At 42.6% G+C, this 26,606-nt stretch overlaps 1 protein-coding gene across 5 annotated transcripts; it reads right to left on the bottom strand.

Annotated features, from left to right (window-relative positions):
* Positions 1–923: 923 nt before the first annotated feature.
* LIG3 (DNA ligase 3) lies at positions 924–26,606 on the bottom strand. 5 transcript variants are annotated; one of them, XM_083351487.1, is made up of 20 exons: positions 26,361–26,597; positions 24,667–25,214; positions 24,049–24,192; positions 23,157–23,357; positions 22,627–22,778; positions 21,825–21,991; positions 21,495–21,572; positions 20,365–20,527; positions 19,029–19,184; positions 18,360–18,491; positions 17,281–17,360; positions 15,470–15,557; positions 14,625–14,702; positions 13,782–13,905; positions 12,004–12,146; positions 9,690–9,764; positions 7,420–7,566; positions 6,148–6,322; positions 4,892–4,986; positions 924–1,665 (listed from the first exon to the last, which is right to left on the bottom strand). In XM_083351487.1, exons 2-20 carry the CDS (start codon positions 25,187–25,189, stop codon positions 1,432–1,434), a joined length of 2,955 nt encoding a protein of 984 aa, XP_083207613.1. In that variant the 5' UTR covers positions 25,190–25,214; positions 26,361–26,597; the 3' UTR covers positions 924–1,431. The 5 variants fall into 5 exon arrangements, with proteins under 5 accessions (XP_083207613.1, XP_083207612.1, XP_083207611.1 ...); XM_083351486.1 differs by having other exon boundaries at positions 928–1,668; positions 26,493–26,606; XM_083351485.1 differs by having other exon boundaries at positions 928–1,668.

The following is a 26,606-nucleotide window of genomic DNA, read 5'->3' as shown; positions in this document are numbered from 1 at the left end:
TAGGGCAGCAGAGACTCATCTGTAGCTCACTGAACCCAGCTGGGGAAGAGGCAGCAGGATGAAGCCTGCAGTTTGCCCAGGGCCTAACAAACACCACTGGGACTACCAGAACTACCATTGCAAAGTGGTGTACTCACATGCTGTTTCACCTAACAACTGCTTTGCTCAGTGACAGAAATTCTAATTAGGTTCATTAGCCAGGGACTATCTATCTTGGCAGTGAACTGCATTTTGTTGGATAGGGTCCTATCTTCAAGTCTCAGTATCCTTATGAACCTTGAACCTGTCTTCTGTGGGTTAGAAATCTCCAACTTTGTGTTGCCTCAAATCCCTTCTGTCATTTTATCAAAGTCATCTATGGAAATATTGAGCATTAGACCCAGGACAGAACCCTGTGATACCCCACTAGACACCATATTCCAGATTGACATAGTACTGTTAAAGAACACGCACCAGTTCGACCCTGCAAATCCGTCTGGTAATGAGGTAAAAAGATAAAGGTAAAGGTTCCCCCGCACATGCATGCTAGTCGTTTCTGACTCTAGGGGCCGGTGCTCATCTCCGTTTTAAAGCCGAAGAGCCAGCGCTTGTCCGAGGACGTCTCCGTGGTCATGTGGCTGGCATGACTAGATGCCAAAGGCGCACGGAACGCTGTTACCTTCCCACCGTAGCGGTCCCTAATTTTCTACTTGCATTTTTACGTGCTTTCGAACTGCTAGGTTGGCAGAAGCTGGGATGAGTAACAGGCGCTCACTCTGTTACGCGGCACTTGGGATTCGACCCGCCAAACTGCCGACCTTCTGATCGACAAGCTCAGCGTCCTAACCCACTGAGCCACCTCGTCCCTTCTGGTAATGAGACCATCCATTAAACATTCTATCAAAAATAAGCAGTGTTTCACTTCAAACAAAACGTAACAGATAAATGCATGCTAGTAACTTCTCTAAAAACTTCCAGACACAAAGGATAAAATATTGTCAAGTAGCGAAGGGCTGAGAAATAGAAACGAACTAGACGCACGGTTATGTAGTGCCAAATTGATCTTTAAAAAGTTATATATAAAATTTCTGCACAACATTCTGTTAGGAAGAACTGATTTATGGCACAACTGAGTGATACATGGAGTCCTTGGTGTTCGCTAAGCTTGACTGTTTTCTTGCAGATGTTTCATCACCCAACTAGATAACATTGGTGCTATCACTGAGTGAAAATTAGGAAAGGGAGCTTCCAGATACAGTTTTATTCCTACTTTTCATTAAGAAAACCTTACACATTAAAAACTAGTTGGAAATATTTTAAATTGCTTGCTGTAAAGTCAGTTTTTTAGTTAGGTACTTAATTCATTCCAGATGGTGCTCATTTAATGGATGCAGTTGAGTCTCTAAATCTAATCTGTTTTTCCACCGGAGCTATTTGCTTACAACAGATAATCTAGCATGGAGTCACCAGTCTTCTCTTTCGAATGCATTCCCAAATCCACTCAGGGGACACATGCTTAGCAGCTGGGTTGTCTTCCATCCTCTCCATCACATGTGTTGCTGAAGCGGCATCATACTGTTGAACCAGGTCTCCATTATAGGCTATGAAGTAACGCTTGAGTTTCCTGAAACCCTCCACGGAAGGAGGAAGATAAAGCTTAACCCCAGTGAATATGTCCAGTAGCAGCTGCTGTTTTGAGGTAGGAAACACACAAGAGGATGATGAACAGTCAATGAGAATTATGTTTTTAAAAGGTTTTAATTCAGAAGGAAACGGAGCTGCTGCAATCTATGGTAACAGCTTTGATTAAGAGAAATGTACTTCAGCATTTAAGGGTTGTGTTTACACAATAAGCTTAACCAGGTCTCTGGAATATTCCGCAACATTAGAATTATCTTCGGGCTTTTTTCTCGCTTTGTATGCTGTGGGAAAGGAGACTACAAGTAGTCCTTGACTTACGACTACAATTTAGCTCAAAATTTCTGTTGCTAAACAAGTGAGTTTTTGCCCATTTTATGATCTCACTTGCCACAGTTGTTAAATGAATCACTGCCATTGCTAATCACTGCAATCTTGACTTTGCTTGTCAGGTCACAAAAGATGGTCACATGACTCCAGGACACTGCAACCGTTATAAATAAACGCCAGTAGCCAAGTGTCTGAATTTTGATCACGTGACCACGGGAATGCTGCAATAGTCCTGTGAAAAACGGTTATAATTCACTTTTTCCCCGATGCCATTGTAACTCCAAATGGTCGCTAAACAAATGGTTGTAAATTGAGGACTACCTGTATTTGGTTAAATGTGCTGTGTGAGCCCAGAAAATAGATTATTTTAGTGAGGCGGTGACATTTATGTGTGAATGCAGTTAGTGACAAAATGTGGTTCTGTAGCTACTTAGGAAACAGAATAAAAAAGCGCAGTGGAATAATTCAAAAACCTTGCTTTACTTCAAGAGAAGGAAGTTCAAGGAAATAGTAAATGAGAACCCAATTTGTAATGCATTGATGACCTGTGACAGCCACTAGGGAAAAAATAAACAGCCCTCACCCTCATCAGATGGAGAACCGGCCTTCTGGCAACAGCACTCAAGGTTGCAAATGTGTTCACAGGATGCTTGCTAAAGTGTGAAGTGGTTGCATCCAGTGTCTTTTCTTGCTCTCTTCCCACATCCCAGAAAAATTTTCTATAGCCGGGGGGGGGGGGGGATGCACTCATACAGGAGCGCAAAGCTACCAAAATTTTTGTGCTTTTTTTCTAAGTGAAAAAAGCTTTTAAAATTTGTGAATAGGAGTAGGAACAGTCTGGTTTACTGCAGGCATTTAATGGCTAAATCTGATGGTGTTTTGAGAGTATGTTACTAGGTCTCACATAGGGCTTGGTGTCCTCACTGCCTTCCTCTGCACAAGAGAGAACTTGCTCTGCTAGCTCTCCAATTCGGCTTCTCTGTAAGGAAAATGATAGTTGTGCTGAAGAACTCATTGAGTTAGTTCTGTGATGGGCACAGGGTGCTTGAAAAAAATCAGCAAAACTCCTTGTTGAGGGAGTGTAGCTCAATATTGCTTTTAACAAGGAGGAAGGAGAAGTGGCTAAAAAGCTTTCTGGGAAGCTTTCAGCTCTATTCTCAGCATATCCTCAGTTGGTGATTGGCAACAGATTTATCTTTTAAATGATAATGCAATTCAGTTACATTAGCCAAATAAGGTTGATCAGATAATTACAATTTCTGCAATGCAGCCTGTAATTCCCCAAGAAATAACTGAAGCTAAAGAGAACTTTGAAAATGCAGCTTGACTACTATAAGTCGTCCTCAATTTACAACCATTCGTTCAGCCACTGTTCGAAATTACGATGATACCGAATGGACTTAATGACTTGTACCCAAAGCTACAGCCATTGCAGCTCCCCCATGGTGAAAGTTCAGATGCTTGGCTACCTGCCCACACTCTGATTGCAGGAACGCTGCACCTCTCCTCACCCAGCTGTCTCTTTCCCCATTTTCACCTGCCCACCTGTGCATGCAAAGCTGCTGCAGTCTTGGAGGCCTGCTCTCCACCTCATCACACCCAGAAGGCCCAAGCCTGCTCCCCGCTCACCAGGCCTACGAGGCCTTGACTAGTTACAATTTTGAGGGGTGGGCCTAATAGAAGCCCTACCCCCCAAATAAGCCCTAGTTTGGGAGTGAGGCGCATGCCTAAAAATCAAGCTAGGGTGGGGGTGGAGCTTACCATTGCAGCCAGCCCCCCCCCCCCCATGGATTGACACTTGCCACACTGGTCCACTTCTTCTGCAGCCCAAAGAAGCAGCTTCATTCTGTAGCTGAGAATGGAGCTCGGGCCTGCATTTCGCTGTCGGAGGCCTTTCCGGAAGGCCTCTGCAGCCGAGAACTGAGCTATGTAGGCCTTTGATGGTGAAATGCAGGCCTTTGCTCCATTCTCAGTTGCAGAATGAAGCTGCTCCTTCCGCTGCAGAAGTGTGCCAGCTCGGTGGGGTTGTCGGTGCCGCTGCTGCGGGGTGAGTGGAAAAGAGCCCCCCCCAAAATAAGACCTGGTGCCTCTTTTGGAGGCCAAAAAAAAAAGACTGGGTCTTATTTTCGGGGAAACACGGTAGGCATCCTGGACCTGGTGGGGAATAGCCATGATAGGTTTCCGCATACTGATGGGCCCTGAAGCCTGTGCCAGGCTCGTAGCACCTGATCCAATCCCCTCAAATACCTACATCAGGGGTGTCAAACTCAATTTCATTGAGGGCCCCATCAGCATTGCGATTGCCCTCAGGGGGCCGGGTGGGTATGGCCTGGGTGGGCGTGGCCTACTGGGTGGGTGTGGCTAGAGTGCGTATGGCCTGCTAGGTGGGCATGGCCAGCTCTACATCGTACGCATCAAGGGTGCCTATGGAGGCCTGGGCAGGAGTGGGACAGATCTGAGGGTCTCTGGCAGAAGGAGGGTCTCTGGGCCAGGGCCAAGGCAGTGGGGGCCGTTCCCTCACTGTTTCCAGGATGGCTTCGTGGGCCACATGAAACCACTTCGCGGGCCGGATCCGGCCCCCGGGCCTTGTGTTTGACATGTCTGACCTACATACTCCTTACCTCAGACTCTACTTACCAAATGAGAGATTGCTCATGACCACGAGTGGGAGTATCAGGATTGTGGTTATTAACCAAAGCGGTTACATGACATCTGACTTAATGACTGTTTTGCTTAACAATTTGAGATTCTGGTCCCAATTGTGGCAACAAGTTGAGGACTACTTATAATGTGAAATGCTTGGGAACTGTAACAGGCTCAAGTAATAATATTTACTTGGGGAATGAAATTCAGTTCTCCATCCTTATAAAAAGCTTAGAATGTGTATCATCAATGACCAGGAGGTTCACAGAATTTTCAAATTTGTTTACATTGAGATTCTTACCTTTCTTTTGTCCCCCTCCATCTCAGGTGCTTTTCTTTTTTCTGCTCGCTTTCCCTCAGTTTTCTTCAGTGGAGATTTATCTACTAGTTTGCTGGCTAATGAGAAAAAAAAATTCTACATCAGTACTAAAGGTAAAAAGGTAAAGGTTCCCCCGCACATGCGTGCTAGTCGTTTCCGACTCTAGGGGCCGGTGCTCATCTCCGTTTCAAAGCCGAAGAGCCAGCGCTTGTCCGAGGACGTCTCCGTGGTCATGTGGCCGGCATGACTAGACGCCAAAGGCACACGGAACGCTGTTACCTTCCCACCGTAGTGGTCCCTATTTTTCTACTTGCATTTTTACGTGCTTTTGAACTGCTAGGTGGGCAGAAGCTGGGACGAGTAACAGGCATTCACTCTGTTACGCGGCACTTGGGATTCGACCCGCCAAACTGCCGACCTTCTGATCGACAAGCTCAGCGTCCTAACCCACTAAGCCACCGCGTCCCTCTACGTCAGTACTAAGGAGATGGCAAAAAACAATGAATGGATTCATATAAGAAAGACAATCTTGCCTATACAAATATAGGCAGAGGACACTTTCAGACAGGCTCTGCAGCTTTTCCTGATGACTGACATTATATTTGAAAATAAAGGTTTTAGTCCTGATTTTATAGCTTGCTTCATCGTAAGATTCAAAGTTGGTAACAGGTGATTGTTTCTGAAATCACTGGAATGCTGTATGTACCTTCTCACACTGATTACCAAAATCAAGCTGAGGAAAACCTCATCTTTATATTATACCCAAGAGGATTTTGAACATTGGTAGCACAAATCAAAACACAGAACTTGATTCAGTTTCCAATGGACTAAAGTTGCACATGAGAAGTGAACTGTCATTGTTGAAGACAGGGAACAGCCCAAAAGCATTTTAAAGCTTCTGAAATAGACGATAATTAGCCCCACAAACAAGTACTAAACAATACCTTTATCATCACTGATTTAATAGATTAGCTAAGTATCAAGCAACTGGCAATATAAACAGTAGCCATGAAAAACATGTTTAAATTGGACGGCAGGTGTGTTGCAGTGTTAGATTTCTGGAGAAAATCACTGTGCACATGGGGTACACAGCAATTATTCCAAAAGTTCTGGTCCTCTCAGCTATAATCTTCTCTTGAGTTCTCTACAGAAGAAAGTCTTACTGGAAGAAATCTAACTGGGGGAAAAGTAGAAATGGGTCCCTGGAGAAGTTTTAATACCTTTTCTCCACTGCTCACCTTCAGGCTTCTTGGCTTTCACAGGGGACTTCCTGGAATGCTGTTTTGCAGCCTTCTGAGGAGAAGATAACTTGGGTTGGCCCTCAGTCTCTCCGCTGCTGCCTGCTGTGGAGTTCTCCTCTTCTGCAGCAACTACCAAGAAGTCTGATTTTTCTTTAGACACCTGGTACAGCTCCTGCCCACAAAAGCCAGAGTGTTCCATGAAATGGGAAAAAAACAACAACTTTGAAGCAAGTCTTTCTATAACTTCTCACTTTTACCTGCAAGGTACAATTCAGATTCTTCTGGAACAAACAAGACAATAGGCAACTGGTAAATTATTCCCAATGAAACATCTGGGTAACAAATGGCACAGAATCCAGCTTAACGTGGATGAGAGAAGTCGGGTTATCAAAAGCCTTGTTGACTTTTACTCAGTGTGTACATACTAACTTTTTAATTACCATTGACTTATTTTCTCTGAAAATAAAATTTAGATGCTTTCATTCAAGCCAGCGCTTTCCAGATAGATGGGTTTGAATTATCCTAAGTGAAGATTGGACAAAAGCTGGTCTACAAGACCAGATGTGAATCAGATTGATCCACCAACTCTGGAGCCCATTACCCCGTGTTGTCACCCATATGCTTTTCAAAGAATTCACCAGTGCAACTTAAGAGGGCAGAAGTCTTGGTAGAAACCTACCAAGAGACTCATTCCTACATTTCATGGCTAAGAGCACTAAACAATGCTCCCTTTCCTGTTCCTTATCCTTAGCATGGCCACTGAAAAATGAAGGTATCTTATAACTAAGCAAGAGATTCAGGAGATGGAAATTCTTTTTAAAAAAGTACCCTGAGATAATGGGAGTGGAGAAGTTCTCAATGACTGATGAGAAGCAACAAAGGAAAGATGAATTGTGTGCTGGTATACAGCAGACTGACAAGAAGACTGAATGCTAAGATGAAGGAGGAGAGCTGGGAGATGTGTGTGTGTGTGTAGTTCTTGGTGTAGACACCAGCCTGAAGATGATGAGTGGGACCTCATCGAAACGTCGCCAAGACACCCTCAATCCTACATGGGAAAAGACCTGAATATGCCAAGACCTACATACCTATACCCGTGAAAAAATATGTTTATATGTGTGTGTATGTGTGTGTGTATATATATATATACACACACACACAGACACACACAAATAAATAAAATGCAGAGTTATATTTCATAGATACAGATCTCAGTATAGTACGTTCAGAATATATAAGGTGGCTATATCTGTAAAATAATTGACTCACCCTGAGTTGTGGGAGGGTAGTGGACGTAGTCCAATCTTTGTCATCCCGGATACGAGTACACCGGGGGAAGCGGATTGAGATCCCATCAGCAGTGTGGGCCTCTGCTTTAGAGAATTCAGCACCTGTGATCTCCCAGACTGGTGCTGCCTAAGATAAATGATAACGATTGGGAAAAAATCCTCCTTGCCAATGAACCAAGAGATGGAGTACTGTGTGCAAGCACCCTGAATAATGTGGAGTTCTTGGTGCTCTCTGAGCTTGATTGTTTACTTGCAGATGTTTCATTACCCACTAGATAACATCACTGATATTACCTAGGTGTATAATTTTTATTTTTTATTTTAATTCCATTTATATCCCGCCCTTCTCCGAAGACTCAGGGCGGCTTACAAGCTTAGCAGTAGCCTTCATTCTATGTATATGCCTGCTTATTAGGGCTTTCACACACACCCCCCCAAGCGGCATTATTACAAAGTCAGCTTAATTGCCCCCAACAATCTGGGTCCTCATTTTACCTACCTCGGAAGGATGGAAGGCTGAGTCAACCTTGAGCCTGGTGGGATGCGAACCTGCACTAATTGCAGGCAGCTGGTGTTACTTAAGGAGGCATTAGCCCACTGCTCCACCAAGGCTAATGAAATGTTTGCAAGCAAATAACCAAGCTCAGAAACAACAAGGACTCAACAATTTAACAACAAGCTACGTATATATTTTCTTCACAGGAGCCATTAGTAATCGTGCTCCATCAATTCCCTACACACTTTTTTATGTTTTTCCATAATTTTAAGAGGCAGGCACAAAACTGACTGTTTTAGATTGTATGAAATTAATTTGAACTATATTAGATAACCTAGCCAATCAGAAGAATCCATGCAGAGTTCCGAATTAATAACCAAATTAATCCAAGTTATTGATTTGTTTGGCAAAAGACCCTCTTTATGCCATTAAAATAATGGATCATTTTGGAAGCACCAATTTCGCTCTAATCAGTTCAGAAAGGTTTTTTCATTAGGACATTCAACTGAATTACCTTGGACTGATTTTTTGAATAATCCTAGCAGTGTACCAAAGGACATTTAGGGTATTAAGTCCAAAGTAAAATATTCTTAACAAAAGGTTATCTGTCTCTTCTTGAATATCTCAAGGCAACATCTAGTAAATAAACAGGGTTTTAATGAAATTTTTGCCTCGAGTGTGAATCTGGTCCAGAATACTGCAGTGCAAAACTTGCTCAATTTCATTCTATTTTTTGTTTTAATTTCTAATCCGTACAGCTATATAAGCTGTATGAATGTATATCAATGTAAAATAACTTCTACAAGGTCCAATTTCATATGCCAACTGTTCCTGGATTTTCATAAATGGATTGGTTTGTATCTGCTACTAGCATTCTTCCATGATTTTTCTGCCTACACATTCAGAAATCTGGAGAGGTATTTATTTATTTTTGGGACTTATATGCCGCCCTATCTCCCGAACGACTCAGGGTGGCTAACAACAATAAAACACAATAATACAAATGTTAAAAAAGATTAAACTAACAAGCCCCAATGATAAAATATTAAAAATATTCTATTTAAAAATCCCTATCGTCAGTCCAGGTCAGCCTGATGGAAGAGAAATGTTTTAAGGCTGCGACGAAAGGACCGGAGATCCGGGGCCATCCGGAGCTCAAGGGGAAGTTGATTCCATAGGGCCGGCGCGCCCACAGAGAAGGCCCTCCCCCTGGGGGTCGCCAGCCGACACTGTCTAGCTGACAGCACCCTGAGGAGGCCCTCCCTGTGTGAGTGCACCGGGCGATGGGAGGTCGTTCCTGGCAGCAGATGGTCCTGCACATATCCCGGGCCTAAGCCATGTAGGGCTTTATAGGTAAGAACCAGCACCTTAAATCTCATCCGGAGGACAACCGGTAACCAATGTAGCTCACGCAGGAGGGGTGTAATATGGGAGTATTGGGATGCTCCCATCACAACTCGCGCGGTATATTGGTTACACAGTGCTCTCGAATTTGGAAAGAATTTGGAAAGAAGATGAACTTTGTAAACAAAATGAAATAACAGGAAAAATGTGAAAGAACAAAGGTCCTTTCCTGGATTGCAGTGGCCATCTAGTGGATTTCCTTCCATCGGATTGATTATATCCATGCTGATTTCAGCAATTCTGCTGCATCAAATGCCTGCAAAGTGCTTAAAAGTGCCTCTTCCGGGAAGGGTTCATGGCAGAGAAACCACTTTTGCATGGGAAACACCCACTCCCATGAGACATTTTACCTTTGGGTCTGGAACAATGAAATCTGGATAATAATTCTTATTAATCTTTAACCAAGCTGGAATTTTACTGGGATCCTAGACAACAGAAGAAAAAGAAGCACCCATCAATTTAGTCCATTATTATGGGATGGGAAACACTTTAATAATGATTAAAGGAATAAATGATTCCCAAATATCTAAGAAAATTGCATTGCGCTTTAGTTTTCAAAGCTTTGACAGAGAAACTGTCCACAAGTGAGCATTTAATACCTGAATAATTCCAAAGAAATTAAAGACTTAGTTTAGAGAAAGGTAGATTGAATAGGGCTGCCATCCTCCAGATAGATTGAACCAAGTGCCTGTGTTCAAGCATCCCAGAAACTTGGCTGATCAGCCAACTCCTGAAGTTATTTCAGATTAGAATAAAGTAGTTCTTGATTTACAGCCATTTATTTAGTGACTGTTTGAAGTTACCACAGCACTGAAAAAAGCGAGTTACATCCAGTTCTTGCACTTACAACAATTGTAGCATACCCTCATGTCATATGATTAAAATTTAGGTGCTTGGCAACTAGTATATATTTACAATGATTCAACATCCCAGGGTCATGTGATCATTTGCAACCTTCCCAGCTAGCCTCCGACAAGCAAAATTAATGGGAAAATCTGGATTCATTTTAACAACTGCAGCAATTCATTTTGCAGTGGCAAAATCAGGTGTGACACATTTAAGAACTGCCTTGCTTAGCAATGGAAATTCTGGCCCCAGCTGTGATTTTAAGTCCATAAAAAAGGTTATTCTAGCTTTCTTCCAAATTAGCTACTAGTATCTGGCTTAATTGAGGCAGTGACAATGAAGCAATACAATCTGAGAATGAGAAAGTAGGATCAATAAAATAATAGTTTCAAGCTTCTCTAACACCATCAAGATTTTGAGTAACAGGGTACACACATGTGCTGGAACTGGATCCACGGATCATGATCTAATCATGATTTGCTAGTGTCACAATAATAGAACTTCCTATCGTCAGGGATCACGATTTACAAATTCTTATAAGCAAAAACCAAACAACAGATTATTTCAACAGAACTTTGGTTGTTGTGGAACATGCAGAAGATTTTTAAACAGAGGATAAAGTTTTGTCCGCAACTTTTTTTGTTGGGAATAATTACAGATGTTACAGTTGTGGACACCAAGTTGATGTTGAATTTAATTACGGCAGCAAGACTTTTGATAGGTCAGTATTGGAAGAAAGAGGAACTGCCGACCATAGAAGAGTGGACTTTAAAGGTTTCCGACCTGGCAGAGATGGCGAAGATTTCGGCCTATTTGAAAGATCACTCGCAAGAACGCTATATTATGGAATGGAGAAAATGGATTGAGTTTATCCAGAACAAGTATAGGGTTAAGAAGTTTTATGTAGCATTTGAATAAGTCTTCTTTCTTTTTTTCTTTTTCTATTTTAGTTTCTTTATATATATTTAATATTACTAAGGTTTGTTTTATCCTATATAAGCTAGAGAGTGATGGATTTTAGAGTTTATAGTTGTTAGTATATGGTTGTTTATGATTGTTTTTTATATATATACCTTGTATTTAGCTCTGGGAAGTCGGGGGGGAGGGGGGGAGGGGGGAGAGGTAGGGGGGGAGGGAGAAGGGAGGGGGAGGGGGGATTTTTAAAGAAAAATTGTATGTTAAAACTTTTCAATAAAAAAAAAGAACTTTGGTTGTTGTGATTGTGGAAAACTATAAATTATTTTATAATTTCAATTGCTTTATGGATTTCTATAATAGGGGCAATATGCAAACATTGCAAGTAAGTTTTAATTTAGTATAGGTAAGTACATTATCATAGGCCAGGCCCTATCTTAACCCAGCATTATTCTTACTAGAGAAAGAGATCAAATGATTGGAAGAATAATTCAGTTTCAATGTAACAACAAATAGGAATGAGAAGGAGCAACCCTTAGTCTTCTCATCTCTTCCCTATTTATTCCACTTTGCACAAACCTGAGTTGTAGTCAATTAGGACAAAATTATAGTAAAACAGCATTTAATATTCTTTTAAATGCAGCAATATAGAGAAAGGAGCACGGCCCCTCCATGAACTTTAAAAACTCAGATTTGGAGGATCATCTAAATGTACTATTTGTGCAAATGAGCATATGAGAAAAAGAAACTGGATCTTCATCTTTAGCATTAAACTCAATCATGGAGAAGCTTAATGCTAAAAAAGTTAGTTTTAGCTTCAATAGTTCAAATTACAGCAAGAATGTTGTCATTTCCCTACAAGACAAGAATCACAGTGAGCCACAAAGCCTTTTAAACACAAACCTTGCTGATTTTCACCATGTCCAGTTCTTTCTGCAGCCGGGCAAGTGTGGCATCATCATGTCCACCAGCACATTTGGTCACTGTGCACCACTTCTGGCTGTCAGGATCGTAGCAACCCATGAGGAAGATGGACATCATCCCACCTAAATAAATGAGAATAGACAGAATTAGCAATCTTGTGGAGGAGGGGAATAAATCTATTTTGTCTTCTAGAATCTCTTCTCATGACGACACTGAGACTGCAATTGAAACAACCTGAAAATTTGGTTTTTGAACATTGCCTCACATGCAATGCTATCCTTGCAGTGGTGGGAAGTTTTAAGGATCTTGATGCAGTTGCTGGCCTTACAATTTGCTATTGTAAAATAGGATGGTGTAGGCAAGACGTGGATTATATTGTGAAGTTTTCTTATCTTTTGGATTTTGTTGCAGATATTTCAGCCTTGGTTAAAAGTTTGAGAAAGGCTGCCTAATTCAGAGCTTTCCAACCAGTGGTACAGGTACCACCTGTGGTACATTGGCACCTGGCAGGTAGTACGCGGCCATCCTAGAAAAGTGGTAGTGGGGGAGGGGAATGAGCTGAACCGGTGGCAGCACCACACAAGCCTGAGCAAGATACAACTGGAGCTGCAGGGCTGTCAGGGCTCAGCGGAAGTGCCAGGATCAGCGCCAGGCTCCAGCTGGAGCTTGGCGCTGATCCTGGCACTTCTGCTGAGCCTAAAAGAAGCGCCGATCAGCTGGAATGTTACAGCATCTCTAGGATCTTGTGATTTACATTCAGATGCTTGGCAACTGATTTATATTTATGATGGTCACAGTGTCCCAGGGTCATGTGAAGTGACCAAAACCTGCTGCAACCACCCAGCAAATGGGGGGAATAAAAACCAAACACCCCCCACCCCACCCCTGCTGCCAATCCTCAACAGAAATGCTCACAACAATGAAAACCTTGGACAGGAGGAAGAGCGCTGCCAGGCGGGCAGGCAGGTGTCTTGCTCGGCTGTGGCTTGGGGGGCACTTTTTTCAGTGCCATTGTAACTTCGAACCATCACTAAGCGAACTGTTGTAAGTCGAGGACTACCTGTACTTCATCACTTTTTTCCCTTTTTTTTTTGGTCATCAAGTTTTTGACACCTTGCTAGGCGACTGGTGGTACTCAGATGTTGCCATATCCTAAAAGTGGTACAATGGGTGAAAAAGTTGAAAAGCCCTGGCCTAAGCCTCTGAAAAGCCACAGCAAAGCAAATGATTAAGTTAGAAGTAGGCTTATAATGAGACAGATTCCTAATCCAATAAGTTGTTTATGAAGTGAGAATCAGATCAGATCTTACTATTTGTTATGGAACATCCTATAGTTTAATAATCAATCATGTGCTCTGCATGTAAAACTTCCCACTTCCCACTCCCAACCAACGTCAATAGCTACAGCAGTGTTTTTCAACCTTGGCAGCCTTAAGATGTGGGGACTTTAATTCCCCACTGGCTGGCTGGAGAATTCTGGGAAGTCCCCTTGTCTCAAAGTCGCCAAGGTTGAGAAACACTGGGATAGATTCCAATCTGAAATTCTGGAGAACTATAGTTAGTGACTCAATTACTACACTGCCTCAGTATAAATACGGGTTATTTCTGCCCTTTATTGATCTGGATGCAGAACTTTCAAATATCTTGGGAAGCATCTCAAAGCTCCCATCTATCGCCTTGGAGAACTACAGCGGGACAGTGTGAACTAGAAAGAATAAGATTCTGGATTCTCAGTCTGGACTTTTAAAAATACCCACCTTTGCTCCCCTGGCCATAGAAGGCACCCAAAACCACCAGGTCTGCTGTGTCTGCCATTGCTCCCTCGTTCAGATAGTCCTTCTTCACTTTGAGCCAGTGGCGTTTTCCTGGTTCATAAATACTCTAGCCAAAACAGAAGCAGAAAGGGAACCATATAGATTCCAAGGAGGAAAGGCCAGTCCTATTCTCTTTAGTGCAGATCCCACCATTGGAGATAAAGGGCCGCAGGTGGCCTTTAATTGGTGTGCACACTCCAAAAGATGGCAGACCGGAGGACAACTCTTGATTTCCACTAAATTACACTCAACATGGTTCTCATAATTACAATTTTACCAATTTCCTCCTTGGTCACAACAAAAATTATAATTCAGCAGCAACTTTTACAGGAACTCTGGGAGGTTTTTGGAGAGTGGCAAGTAATCCCAGAGTCTTAAACTGCTCAATTCCACTCTTAACTCTAGTGACAATGTAAGTTCCCACCCATTTTATATCTTTCCTAATCTAATATTTCTTAATGGTTTATTTAATATCTTGAGAGATATGAATAAGCAACTATCTTGTGTCCCCCAGGTCCATGGAACAACCACTCTCCATGGAACTGATCCCCGGCGCCCCCAAAATTGGGGGCTCCTGATTTAGAACAAAAGTTCTTCACAAAGAACATACAAGCTTAGTCTCTGAAATTCACTACTGCAAGATGGATGGTTGCTGACTGGATGGCTTCAAAAGGAAATTGGATACGTTCAGAGAGGACTAATGGACTTTAATATGGGCGGGGGGGGGAGCACAGACTTTGTTGCCCGCTGGCCTAAATGGGCTAGCAGAAATAGCAGCTTGCATACCTTCACATCTTTCAGCACCAGTCCCTCCAGCCCTTCCCGGATGACTCGGTTGATCATGTCGGCAAGGTCCGAAGCTTTCTGGAAAAGAAAGGAAAAGAGAAAGTTTATAAAGGCAGGACTGAGATTAGCAATCCCACTGGACATTTCAACGTGACTGAAGGTCTTATCCAGAAGATATAGTTGGATCCACAAGATCTAATCCATGTTTATTTCAGATAACAAGCCGGCCAATTCACTATTTCATTTTGCTTGAAAATTCCTGGCCTTCCTAAGAGGTTCTATTCTGTTATGACCTCAGTTTGGCACACATACCTTTCATGAATTATAAAACTGGAAGAGTTAGCATCTCATTAAAGCCTATTTAGCTAGATCAGGGGTGTCAAACTGCCGGCCCGCGGGCCGGACGCATCACTAAGAAACCGGGCCCACCCCATTGCTGGCAATGGGGAAAAAGTTCCGATACGTCGCGCAACGTCATGTGACATCGCGAGTTTGACATGTCTGAGCTAGATGGATTGGGAGATGAAAATAGGGCCCCAGGATGGTGAATCCAGAAAGAACACTTCACAGCTGGTCTGGCCCTTCAGTGGAAGAGAGTGCTGTTTTTATTGCTTATTGTGTGACCTAGAATCATTGAATGAGATTGGCAGCCATGTAACATGTATGTATGTATGTGTGTGTGTGTATGTATGTATGAATAAACAAACAGCATCAGGACAGGGAAGAAACACAAACTTTTTTTTTAGACACAGAAGGTTAAGCATACAATGGCTCATCCACGTACAGAAGATTCAAAGAACTTTCCGCTGAACGTTTTTAAGCTTCTCCAAGTCTCATGTACCTACCGTGACATGCTTCATCTCTGAAAAGAGAATTCGGTTGGGAATTTCCACCATGTTATCATGGAGAAATTTGCGACGCTCACGCAGAGGCCTAAAGGAAACAGACATGGGCAAAATCACCAGAAGAAAGATGTGGCTGAGCCTTGGTGGAGCAGTGGGCTAATGCCTCCTTAAGTAACACCAGCTGCCTGCAATTAGTGCAGGTTTGCATCCCACCAGGCTCAAGGTTGACTCAGCCTTCCATCCTTCCGAGGTAGGCAAAATGAGGACCCAGATTGTTGGGGGCAATTAAGCTGACTTTGTAATAATGCCGCTTGGGGGGTGTATGAAAGCCCTAATAAGCAGGCATATACATAGAATGAAGGCTACTGCTAAGCTTGTAAGCCGCCCTGAGTCTTCGGAGAAGGGCGGGATATAAATGGAATTAAAATAAAAATAAAATAAAAAATAAAAAGTTCCTTTAATGATTCAAACGTCAAGCAAATTCAGCTGTTTGGTGCATACTTTGATGAGCATGGCCAAAGATATTCATTTCCAATTGGACATTTTCCCCAAGTGATGACTAGGCATTCTGGGAATTACAGTGTCCACAGACTTTATCAGCCTTATGAGATAGACCAAATAAGAAAATGGACTGTGGTTGTCTTAACATCTTTATTGCGACTTCTCCATGGCCATCTCCATGGATAGCAGATTTAAACATCCATATTCCGCCCATTTTACATTCCATCACAAGCAATGGTCTTTTTTTTTTTTGCATGAACTCACAGGACCATGTGGTGGGTGCCTAGCACAGATGAATTGATAGTGTATCCTTTACATAGAAAGGGTTAAGCTAATAGAGTTTTCATAGGACTCTGTGGCTTGTGATTAACTCTGTTTTGATCTGTCAATCTTTCTCTCTCTAGGTCACTCTAAATAAAGAGGGCAGCTTCTTCATTAAAAAATGATGATTCAGTGCAAGTCTTAGGTCAGGATGATGTAGAACTGTATGACTTGCACTTTGCAACACCTTCCATTCACTTGCTAAGTGAGAAATCCTGCCTTAGAAAGCAGAACTGGCTGGATTTGGAATAATACCTTAAGCCAAACCCAAATCAACCACAAAGGAGCTTAGTAAAATGCCTATATCTATAGTCACACAACATGATTAACTGAATTAAACTATCTTCTAGATTCACACAGCCCACTGAAGCAACAATTAGTCAATCAGGATAGGCTTGTAGATACTTAGCTGTACGCTCGCGTTATAGAATGCTGTATGAAAGCAATTGACAGGTTTTTATCTAAGCTGTTTAAGAGGATTGTGGGAACATAGGTACCATGAATTAGTTTGGAGCTTTGTATCAACCCTCCCAGGTAAAGCAGACAGAAAACATGACTAGATGAACTAATTCTACTTTATTGCAAGATCACATTAACAGAATCTTGCAAAGTCTGAAGATGCATACTTCCCACCACCACTATTAACTCTTTGATCCATTAAGACAGGTCCTTTTTTAAGTTTCTCCAACTGACTATTAAGCCACTGGGGGCTCCTGCCTCTCTTATCTGATTGTTTCCTAGATAGCATCTCTCCTTGTCCCCCAAGGTCATTCACACATTGTTATGGAGAATCAGTTTAAAAAATAGAGGATGCATGTAATCCAGCATAGATTTTCATGGAGCAGAAACCCACTCTTGGCAACCAAAAAGTGTAGGCCATAATTTTCTTCTTTGCTCAGATTCAGGCTGATACAAGAAACAATGCTAGTTACACAGGGCTCTGCTGGGCCTACCTTACTGAACAGGACTGGCACTCGTTATGTACCCACCTGTCCATCAGACTGACGTCATTGAAGTAGATGCAGTCAAAGACGAAAAGGCAAACATTAGCATCCTGGAAAGCAGCTTTCTGCAAAGGGACACAAAAAACAAACAAACAACTGATATTGAGTGCATGGTATCATTTTGTGAGCAGCAACAACCAAGGCTATTCTGCTATTTTGGAAAAGGACAAAGTTTAAGCCAGGGATAGATAACTTGTTGCCCTCTGGCGCACCACTTGCAAGTTATTTTTGTTTGCATTTTTATAAAAACAGTAATTGAATTAGAGAAGGAAAACCAATTTTCTCCCTTTAAAATATACCCACACTCTGCATGGCATGAAACCATGATGCTGAAATTTGGCCATTTTGTCTAACTTTTAACCAAATAACCCCAGTTCTAGTATTACAAATGGAAAAAAAACCCTGTCTACTTTCTCTACACAATGTCTTCCAGTATAAATCTACTGGACCATAGTCTGCTAATTTGCGATGAGAATTCTCTCTGGAGAACTATGTTGGAGAAAGCTGGGTTCCATTCCCTCCACATCAGCTAAAAATGCTGTTACCTTTCATTATTGCATTCTATTAAATACAGGCTCTTCACTCCCTGCCCTATAAAAGAACCTTGCTATAAGTCTATGGAGATTCTCAGTCATCCAGGTCATAGTTATCCCAAAGATGGTTTTCCACGAAGCAACTGGACTTTCTTGTTTTTCTTTGAAGACGCTTCTCATCCAAGCTTCTTGGATGAGAAGCGAAACACCTTCAAAGAAAAACAAGGACGTCCAGTTGCCTCGTGGAAAACCATCTTTGGGAAGCTTGCTATAAATTACACCAGTGATTCTCAACCTGTAGTCTGTGGACCTAGGGGTGGTGGGGTGGTGGTGGTGGTTGGTGTCATCAAAGGGTGTGTGTGTCAACCAAGGCTTGGAGAAATGTTACGATTTAAATCTTGAGTTAAGTCTTGGTGGTCCGTGGCCATGGTCACAAAAGGTATTTAAAGGGCGTCTGTGGTGAAGAAAAGGTTGAGGACTATTGAATTACACCATCTCCTTGGCGATGGAAGAGAGTTTCTTCTGATGTACCTTATGCACTCCCAGCGTCCCAAAAGGCAGAGGCTTCCCTATCTTGGTGTCAATCAGAAGAACTTCAGCGTCCAAGATCATACTGTGCCCTCCTGGAAAGGCCTTTGGGATGAAGTCCTTAAAATGAGCCACCTGATGAAACGCAAGCAAGCAAATACATTACGTGAATTTTTCAATCCATCCGCTGGCCAAAGAACTAGGTATCAACTGGTTTTTAAAGCAGATAGAAAGATTTGACTCTCCCACTATTTCTCAACCTCAGCAGCTTTAACATATATGAGGATTTCAACTCCCAGAACGACTCATAGAGACGGCTTTTATTTTTGTTGCAGCATGAAAAAAATCCACCTGGGAGACTATTGTAGTCTGAAAAGCAGAGTGAAACAAATGCTGGAGAAAAAAATGATGCATGTTCGTGTTAAGGGGAAAAGTTACTGCCTACGTGACTGCTCCACTAATTAAACACAAAAGTGCTGAGGAAATATACACTTGGGAATGATTAAAATTCCTTGTTTTCCCTGAGCAAATTACAGAGCACACCGTCCCAAACTACAGTTTTGGTACTACTGGATTTCACTGTGGCTGAGGTTAAGAATGCCAGGCACATGGATTAAGCTGGAGCCAGGAACCCATACTTTTCCCCAGAGGCAGCCCATCTACTCCACTAACCTTGTGAGGGAGAACAGGTTTCAGACTGCGGCTGAAATAGCAGAAATGATCTCCCTTTTTGTGCACTTGAACGCGCTCTCCATCATACTTAATCTCTGCATACATGCCGTTGGGACACTTTTTCATGGCATGCTCAATTGATTTACAAGCTTCAGCCTTACAGAATAATGGAGAGAAAAATAATCCAGTTTAAAACTCTTAGCTTATAACAACCAGCTGCCTTCCGGCAAGTTAGACATAACTCCATTCCCAACAACCTTTCAAACTAAACATCTCTCAGATGCCCTGGACTATAGTTCCCTGGCCAGCAGGGTCATGGACACCAGGCTTATACTAATGTTTCGTAGCCTTGGCAACTTTAAGACAGGCGGACAGCTGCTAGCATCCTAGCTGAGGAATTCTGGGAGTTGAAGTCTATATGTCTTAAAGTTGCCAAGCTTGAAGGAGCACGATGGCTCGAATGGTTCAAATGCTGGACAGGAGGTTACCAAGCCCACGTTCGAGACCTGAGAGTTGTTGTAGGGTGGGGTTGAGCTCTTGTCCTTCACTCTAGTCTAGCTCCTCCCGGGAACATGAAAGGAGCCCACAAATGGGTCTCCCCAGGATGATGTCACTGGCTAATCCTGTCAACCTTTATACAATTGCATGCATGAAAGTCCCTCTAGAGAACTTCAAATTGATGTCTGAGAAGAGAATCAGTCTCATAAATGATGCCAGATAGGGGAAAACAGTTCACATATGCAGACAAGGTCTTTTGGAGAATGCCAGGCTAAGTCTACAGTGCCAAGTAACTGAATGACAAAGCAATACAAAAGTTCAACAAACTTTTTGCTTTCTAGGAAACACATTTTGAGGAGAGCATCCACACTTCCTTATTTTTAGAACAGCAAGAAAATTAGCTTTAGTTTGATCATGGCCTAGAAATGTATCAACAGCTACACACTCTTGAAAATGTAGTTAAAAGACTATAGAAGGGTACTCAAGTAGGGCAGACAAGCTGACAAAAACCAATGGAACTCTTGGATTTTATCCTTGTTTTTTTATATTGCAGATTTCTTTGTATTCTATAGCTGCTTCCTAAATGCTGAGTGATGGACAATTCACAAGGCAGATGTTGGGATAAAATCAGAGGACCTTTCACAGCCCCGCCCCTTTCCTGCTCTCAGAAAAAAGGAAGACTATAAATAAATAAATGCTTAGATTAAATACATACTTTTCTAACTAACAATAAAACCTGAACATAAGAGGGTGACACAGGCAGACCAAGAGGTTGTTACAGAGCCTGATGCTGCAACTGAGAAAAACCACATCTCTGCGGACCCCAGCTGTTCTTTACCAGCATGGGCTGAACTGGGGTCATCAAGGCTGCCTGGACACTAAGAATTTTCTTCATGCCTGGCTGAGATTCTTGCTGGTTCTTCAGCACTCTCTCCACAACATCATGGAGGTTACGGGATGCTTTGAAAGCCTCATAAGCATTGGGATCCAATGCATCAAGTCTGTATAGGAAAAGAACAGGATAATTATTTTTTAGAAAAGGGTGAATGTGGTTAGAGCTGCAAAAAGATTGGAGAGCCTCAAGATCAAGTCCATCCTCACTCACCTATCCTAAAGGGATGCTATTGTGGAGAGAAAAATGGGAGGACCTGTTTATGGGCTGCCTTGGCTTTCGGGAAGAAGGGCAGGATTTAAATCTAAAGAACAGATATATCAACGAATTTAAAGAAAACAACTACTTCTAGATTCCACCAGTTTGGTTAAGACAGATTTCTCCTAGTTGCATCTCTCTAAATATCTTTTATTTACCTTCCAATTATTAGCAGTGTTGACAAGGGCTGATGGGAAGTTTGTTTAATAGTATCTGAAGATGCTGTTAGGGTGGATGTTTAGTTGGGTTGACAATTTATAGTAGCAATAGCACTTAAGACTTATATACCGCTTCACAGCCCTCTCTAACGGTTTACAGAGTCAGCATATTGTCCCCAATGATTTGGATCCTCATTTTACTGACCTCGGGAGGATGGAAGGCTGAGTCAATCCTGAGCCGGTGAAAATCAAACCGCCAAACTGCAGGCAGCCAGCAGTCAGCAGAAGTACTGCATTCTAACCACTGCGCCACCACGGCTATGCTAGACAACAGAATCTTTATGAGAGAGATTTCTTGAGAGCTATCCCTTCAAGACACCTTCAAGGCACCCAATGTTTAGTACCTTTGCCTTTAAAGAAAAGTAATAATCACTTTTTTAATAATAATAAAAAACCTTTGCAAGGTCACCATGGAGTCTAGGAAGTCATCGGAGCATATCTGAAAGGAATACCTTTCTTTCACAGTGACTGACAATCAGAGTTCAAAGGGTTTTGGAACTAATTAGTAGACCTATCTAATTATCTAATTTCCTTATTGATACCACTAACATGTTCTGCTTTTAGATTTCGGACATTCTCCTCAACCTGATCTCAGCTTACACGTGTTTTGCGCCAGCATTCATTTTCAAGTCATGTTTAATCAGTCGAATGATGCACTTCAGGTCGTTAGCGGTGCACCTGAAAACAAAAAGGGATACAAATGCAATATGCCTACATTAATACAAAGCTAAGAAGCTGGGCCTCTAGTTTTGTGTATCTTTGGGGTATATTTATGCTATCCCCAAATACCTCCATTGCAGGGAATAGGAGCAGAACCTCTTAGGCTTTGGAAGCATTAACCAATCTCTCAGCAGACATCTCAGCATGCTTACCTATTCCAATCTGACACTACCCTCCACTTCAAAATTCATAAATATTTCCTTTTTCTACCTCGATGCAATTTCTTGCAGTAGGTTCTGTTGCTCCTCTTCTTTGGAAAGTTTGGATAGCTGTGTCAGGAACTCATCTACTTCCTGGATTGTCAAAAGGCTCTTGGCAGCAGGAGGGCAAGACCTGCTTTGCTCAAAAAAGATCCGCACCGTTTCTGAAACGTCACCCTGATTTACGATACAAAAGGAAACAGCTACAAAGAGCACTACTACAGGCAGAGGATACTTTGGCTTGTAAGTGTAATAAACTGTAATTATAAATGACAATAATAAACTAATTGCAATCAGGAAAGCCTCAGGGATCTTTGACATCAGCCATCAAAGTATAAACCAATACGAAAGCTCAACCTGGGATCTGCAAAAGCAATGGATGCAACCCTAGAGTATCTACACAAATTGTCAGTAAATTGTACAGAGGTAGTTCTTGACTTACTACCAGTCACTTAGTGACAGTTTGAAATTGTGATGACCCCCGCTCCCCCACAAAAGTTACTTACCCAATGTCAAAGTTCTGACACTCCCCAAGTCATGTGATTTGTTTTATGATGTTTTTGCCAAAAACCATATTTTCTTCTGGTTTCTGGCCAAATTGCCCCAAGGCAAACACTGGGTTTGCTTAACAATTACTGCATTTGCTTAATAATGGTCGCAAAAAAGGTTGTAAACCTGGATCTGGTCACATGACTCACTTTTTGACTTTCCAGACTAATGTCCATAATTGTGGTGCTCAACCTCTTAGAGAAAGAGGCATGCTGTGTAGAGAGGAATACCGTCTATCAAAAATCTGACTCCTTTCTGCCCACCTGCTCAAGGTCCCGGACCATGTCTTCCTGGCTGCAGTTGAATATCCTACTGAAGAGCTTGACAATCTGCTTGTCATTCAAATTGTAAACACTTTTAATGACTCCAGGCAAGAGTAACTTGATGGTTAGGTAGAGATCACCTCGAAAGCCATCTGGAAGAGGTACAGATGTTTGCAATAGATCAGCAGACCTGTTTTTCAGACCGGCAACTGACTTAGCCTCCACCACCCCTGTTCCAGGCTGCATTAGATGAGAAGAATAATGCTAACCATTAGGGATAATAGACACCTCCCTCCTCAAGTCACCATCTCTAGGTGTTCTTGTGCCTTTCTTAGCACTGTGCTATTTCAGTGCTTTTATCAATGAGATCCTGCCACTCTTATCCTAATTATAATAAATTATACATCCACACAATAAATTCTTATTAAATTATAATAAATATTATTATTATATTTACCAAATCTGGGTAGATTGGTTTCTACCCAGACCCAAGTACCCTATCAGTGAAAACAAAGAGAAAGAAATTGTACCTCCACTGGTTCCCTTCTGTAAGAAGTCCTGAATTATCTGAGTTTTGACATTGTAACTGGATTCGTCAGCCACCATTACACACAGCTTCCTGAATTCCCGCAGCAAACAGTCTTTGTGTTTTGGATCACTCTTCTCGGTGGACAAGCTGGACTTGTGGGAAGAGCCAGAGCTGGATGTTTCTTCGTAAGTGCCTGACTTTGCTAAGCAGACAAAGAGTTTCAGGGTAAATGGCAATGTCCTGATTGCATTTATATATTATGGCAAAATGTTTATTTTATACTTGTTGGTCGACTCAAGGCAGCAAACATACCCAATTTTCTTCCTCTTATTTTTCCCCACAACAACCACCTGTGAGGTGGGGTAGGCTGAGAGAGATTGACTAGCTCAAAATCACGCAGTTGGGTTTAATATTTAACAGAGGCCTAGAATTCACAGTCTCCCGATTTCTCAATCACTGGACCCAACTGGCTCTCTTAATGCTTATAAGAGGGTTTACATGCCACCCCTATATGCCACACATCTGATAGAATAATTAATTAGTAACAATACAAGTAAGGAAGGTTGATCAAAACTCTGTGCTAGAAGGAAAGATGGACTGGCAGAGACTGACTGTTACACTTCATCCAGAGGAGCAAAGTCATTTGATTTTAGTCTTCTCTTTTGGCAGAGAGCACAGAATAGGAAGCTAAAAAATTTTTTGGGGAAAAGGAGGCTGTCGCTTTCATCTAAAAGGGCTGATTCTAATTTTGTACATATCTGCAAACACATCTGCTGTCAGCGAAGACCCACATTCTTACTAGTTCGAAGAGCCATTATTTTTCTTCCACTACTATCTTAAGTCAAAATGAAATGTCAGCAATATGTTGCAAGGAAGTAAGAGTTCTCACCAACCTGTAAAACCTGAAAATTTCCTTGGTGAAGGATTTGAAGAAACCAGAGGCATTTTCTTGGGGGATGTTATTTGTCCACCAGGAGAAATCTTTGCCTGGATTATAGCTTTTTTCTTTGGAGTGTTTGTAGTTTTGGAAGAAAGGTCTGTGGAACAGAGAGGGGATTATTCATTATTCTGTGTCCTGAACAATACATATATTTGAAAAGTCCTAACAGTTCCCCGTTTCTTTTTTCAATGCGAAAGATGCTCTTTGATCAGGCAGTTTTTAATCTTCTGATAATTCTCATTGTCCTTTTCCAAACTTGTCCTATTGTGTAGTTTAAAGGAATCAGTCATACAATTTGACTCTAACAGCCTCAGAATGTCCCAAATTTATTCTATATCTCCACTGAGATCATGCAAGGATATACTTGGGAAACTTCACTTTATCTGGAACTGTCCAACTCTCAGTATGTTTAGTTTTAGGACATTAATAAAAGTCTACAGTACTACAAGATAAATTTGAGATAAATTTGTTATTTAACGGCAAATGTCATTCAGTCATCGGGAGGCAAGGTCAATTCAAGAGACTTTTTAAATTGCAGCTACCGCTGCAACCTTCATAATCCATAGCTCACCTGAGATGTGCTGATTGATCATCTCCTTTTCAGCCTCCTGCAGTTCTTCCCAGCCTTCCAGGTCTGTGATGTCTTCAATCTTCTTTGTTGTGGCTCGAGCCCTCTCCAGTTTCTCAAATATGCACTTGACATGATACCACTCCTTCATGTCCCCACCAGATTCAGTGAAGGGATTGGGCACCACTTTTCCAATGCGCACCATCCCCTTGAGGATCTTCTCTTTGCACTTTTTGCAGCCAGCAGTGCCTCGCTTGGCATAGTCCACACAGTACCGCTGTTCTGCCATCTCAGAGGGAGGGCACAAGGATGTCAGATGGCAAACATTCAAAGCTGCTGGAAGGAGAAAGCTGGAGATGCCAGATTGGCGGTACCAGGGTCCAGTCCGAGGCAAGGCAACCTTACTGAGGAATCTGAACACACCAGTGTGACCGTGACAGTGTGCCTTCTTCGGCAGCAAGGCCAATTTTTCACTTCTGCTAAGGCTCCTGGCTGCTTTCAGAAAAGCTTTGAGAGAAAGCAGCATGTAATTTTCTTTGCTGAATCTGATGCTGTGAAAAAGAAGTTATTATTATGCCTTGCCGCAAAGTCAGCCAGATGTTTAGACTGGATTTGGCATTTTATCTATCTATCAATTCCTTCTCAAGGACCTGGCATAGTGAGGTGTTGTTTGAATTATTATTAGGGGGAGACAATGGTTATTGCAACTCAACCGGAGAGAGAAGAGCTGCACTGGTCAGTTGCAAGAGCACTAAGCAACCCCCAACCCCAAGACCATGTGATCAGGGGGAGGGGACAGGTAGATAACTGAAATAGACCACCTTGAATTTTAGGAGAAAAAAATCCTTGGACCATCCATCCAGCTCAGAGAAGGAGGGCCAAGGGCCGCCCCTGGGTGCAGGTCATCCTCCACTGTTCAAAGTTACAACAGCACTGAAAAATGTGACCTATTACTGCTTTTCACAATTGCGAGCCTTGCAGCATCCCTGTGGTCCCATGATCGAAGTTCAGACGCTTGGCAACTGGTTCGTATTTATGATGGTTGCAGCATCCTGGGGTCACGTGATCCCCTTTTGTGATCTTCTCACAAAGAAAGTCAATGGGGAAGCCAAATTCACTTCTTAACAACTGGGTTACTAATTTATCAACTGCAGTGATTCATTTAACAACTGTGGCAAAAAGGACGTAAGGTAAAGGTTCCCCCGCACATGCATGCTAGTCATTTCCGACTCTAGGGGACGGTGCTCATCTCCGTTTCAAAGCCGAAGAGCCAGCGCTTGTCCGAGGACGTCTCCATGGTCATGTGGCCGGCATGACTAGACGCCAAAGGCGCATGGAACGCTGTTACCTTCCCACCGTAGTGGTCCCTATTTTTCTACTTGCATTTTTAGGTGCTTTCGAACTGCTAGGTTGGCAGAAGCTGGGACGAGTAACAGGCACTCACTCTGCTACGCGGCACTCGGGATTCGACCCGCCAAACTGCCAACCTTCTGATCGACAAGCTCAGCGTCCTAACCCACTGAGCCACCGCGTCCCTTCTAAAAAGGACGTAAAACAGGGCATAACTCACTTAGCAGCCTTACTCGACCACAGAAACCTTGGGCTCAATTTTGGTCGTAAATCGAGGACTACCTGTCTCAGCAATATTATTACAATATGAAGGGAGCGTCGTGGACCCTCTTCGCGCGCCCACCTACCATTTCTCAGCCTGATTCCCCCTCCAGCACGTATGTTCTCCCCACTCTAGGTCTGGGTTAGCCTCTCACCAGGGCCTCGCTGGGGGAAGGCGAAAAGGAAGGGGAGACGAGGGAGAAAGCCAGCCGCCTTACCAGCAGAGAGTCCGCGAAGAGAGAGAGAGAAAGGGAGGGAGACAGCATGAACAGGAACAAAACTCCCTCGCTTGCTCGGCTTCCCTAATTCCGCCCGCGCTCGCTCCTCCCAGT

This window comes from Vipera ursinii (genome assembly GCF_947247035.1).
Source record: "Vipera ursinii genome assembly, chromosome: 1".
NCBI lineage: Eukaryota > Metazoa > Chordata > Lepidosauria > Squamata > Viperidae > Vipera > Vipera ursinii.
Note: the sequence above shows the minus strand (reverse complement) of the source record. Positions and strands in the feature narration are given on the sequence as shown.

Coding starts and splice junctions, on each gene's coding strand:
- LIG3 (XM_083351486.1), bottom strand. CDS start 25,189: ATGCTGCTTTCTCTCAAAGCTTTTCTGAAAGCAGCCAGGAGCCTTAGC. Junction 20,528..21,494: donor AATGCTGGCGCAAAACACGT/GTAAGCTGAGAT, acceptor TTTCCTATACAG/ACTTGATGCATTGGATCCCA. Junction 17,361..18,359: donor GGACGCTGGGAGTGCATAAG/GTACATCAGAAG, acceptor GTCCCTTTGCAG/AAAGCTGCTTTCCAGGATGC.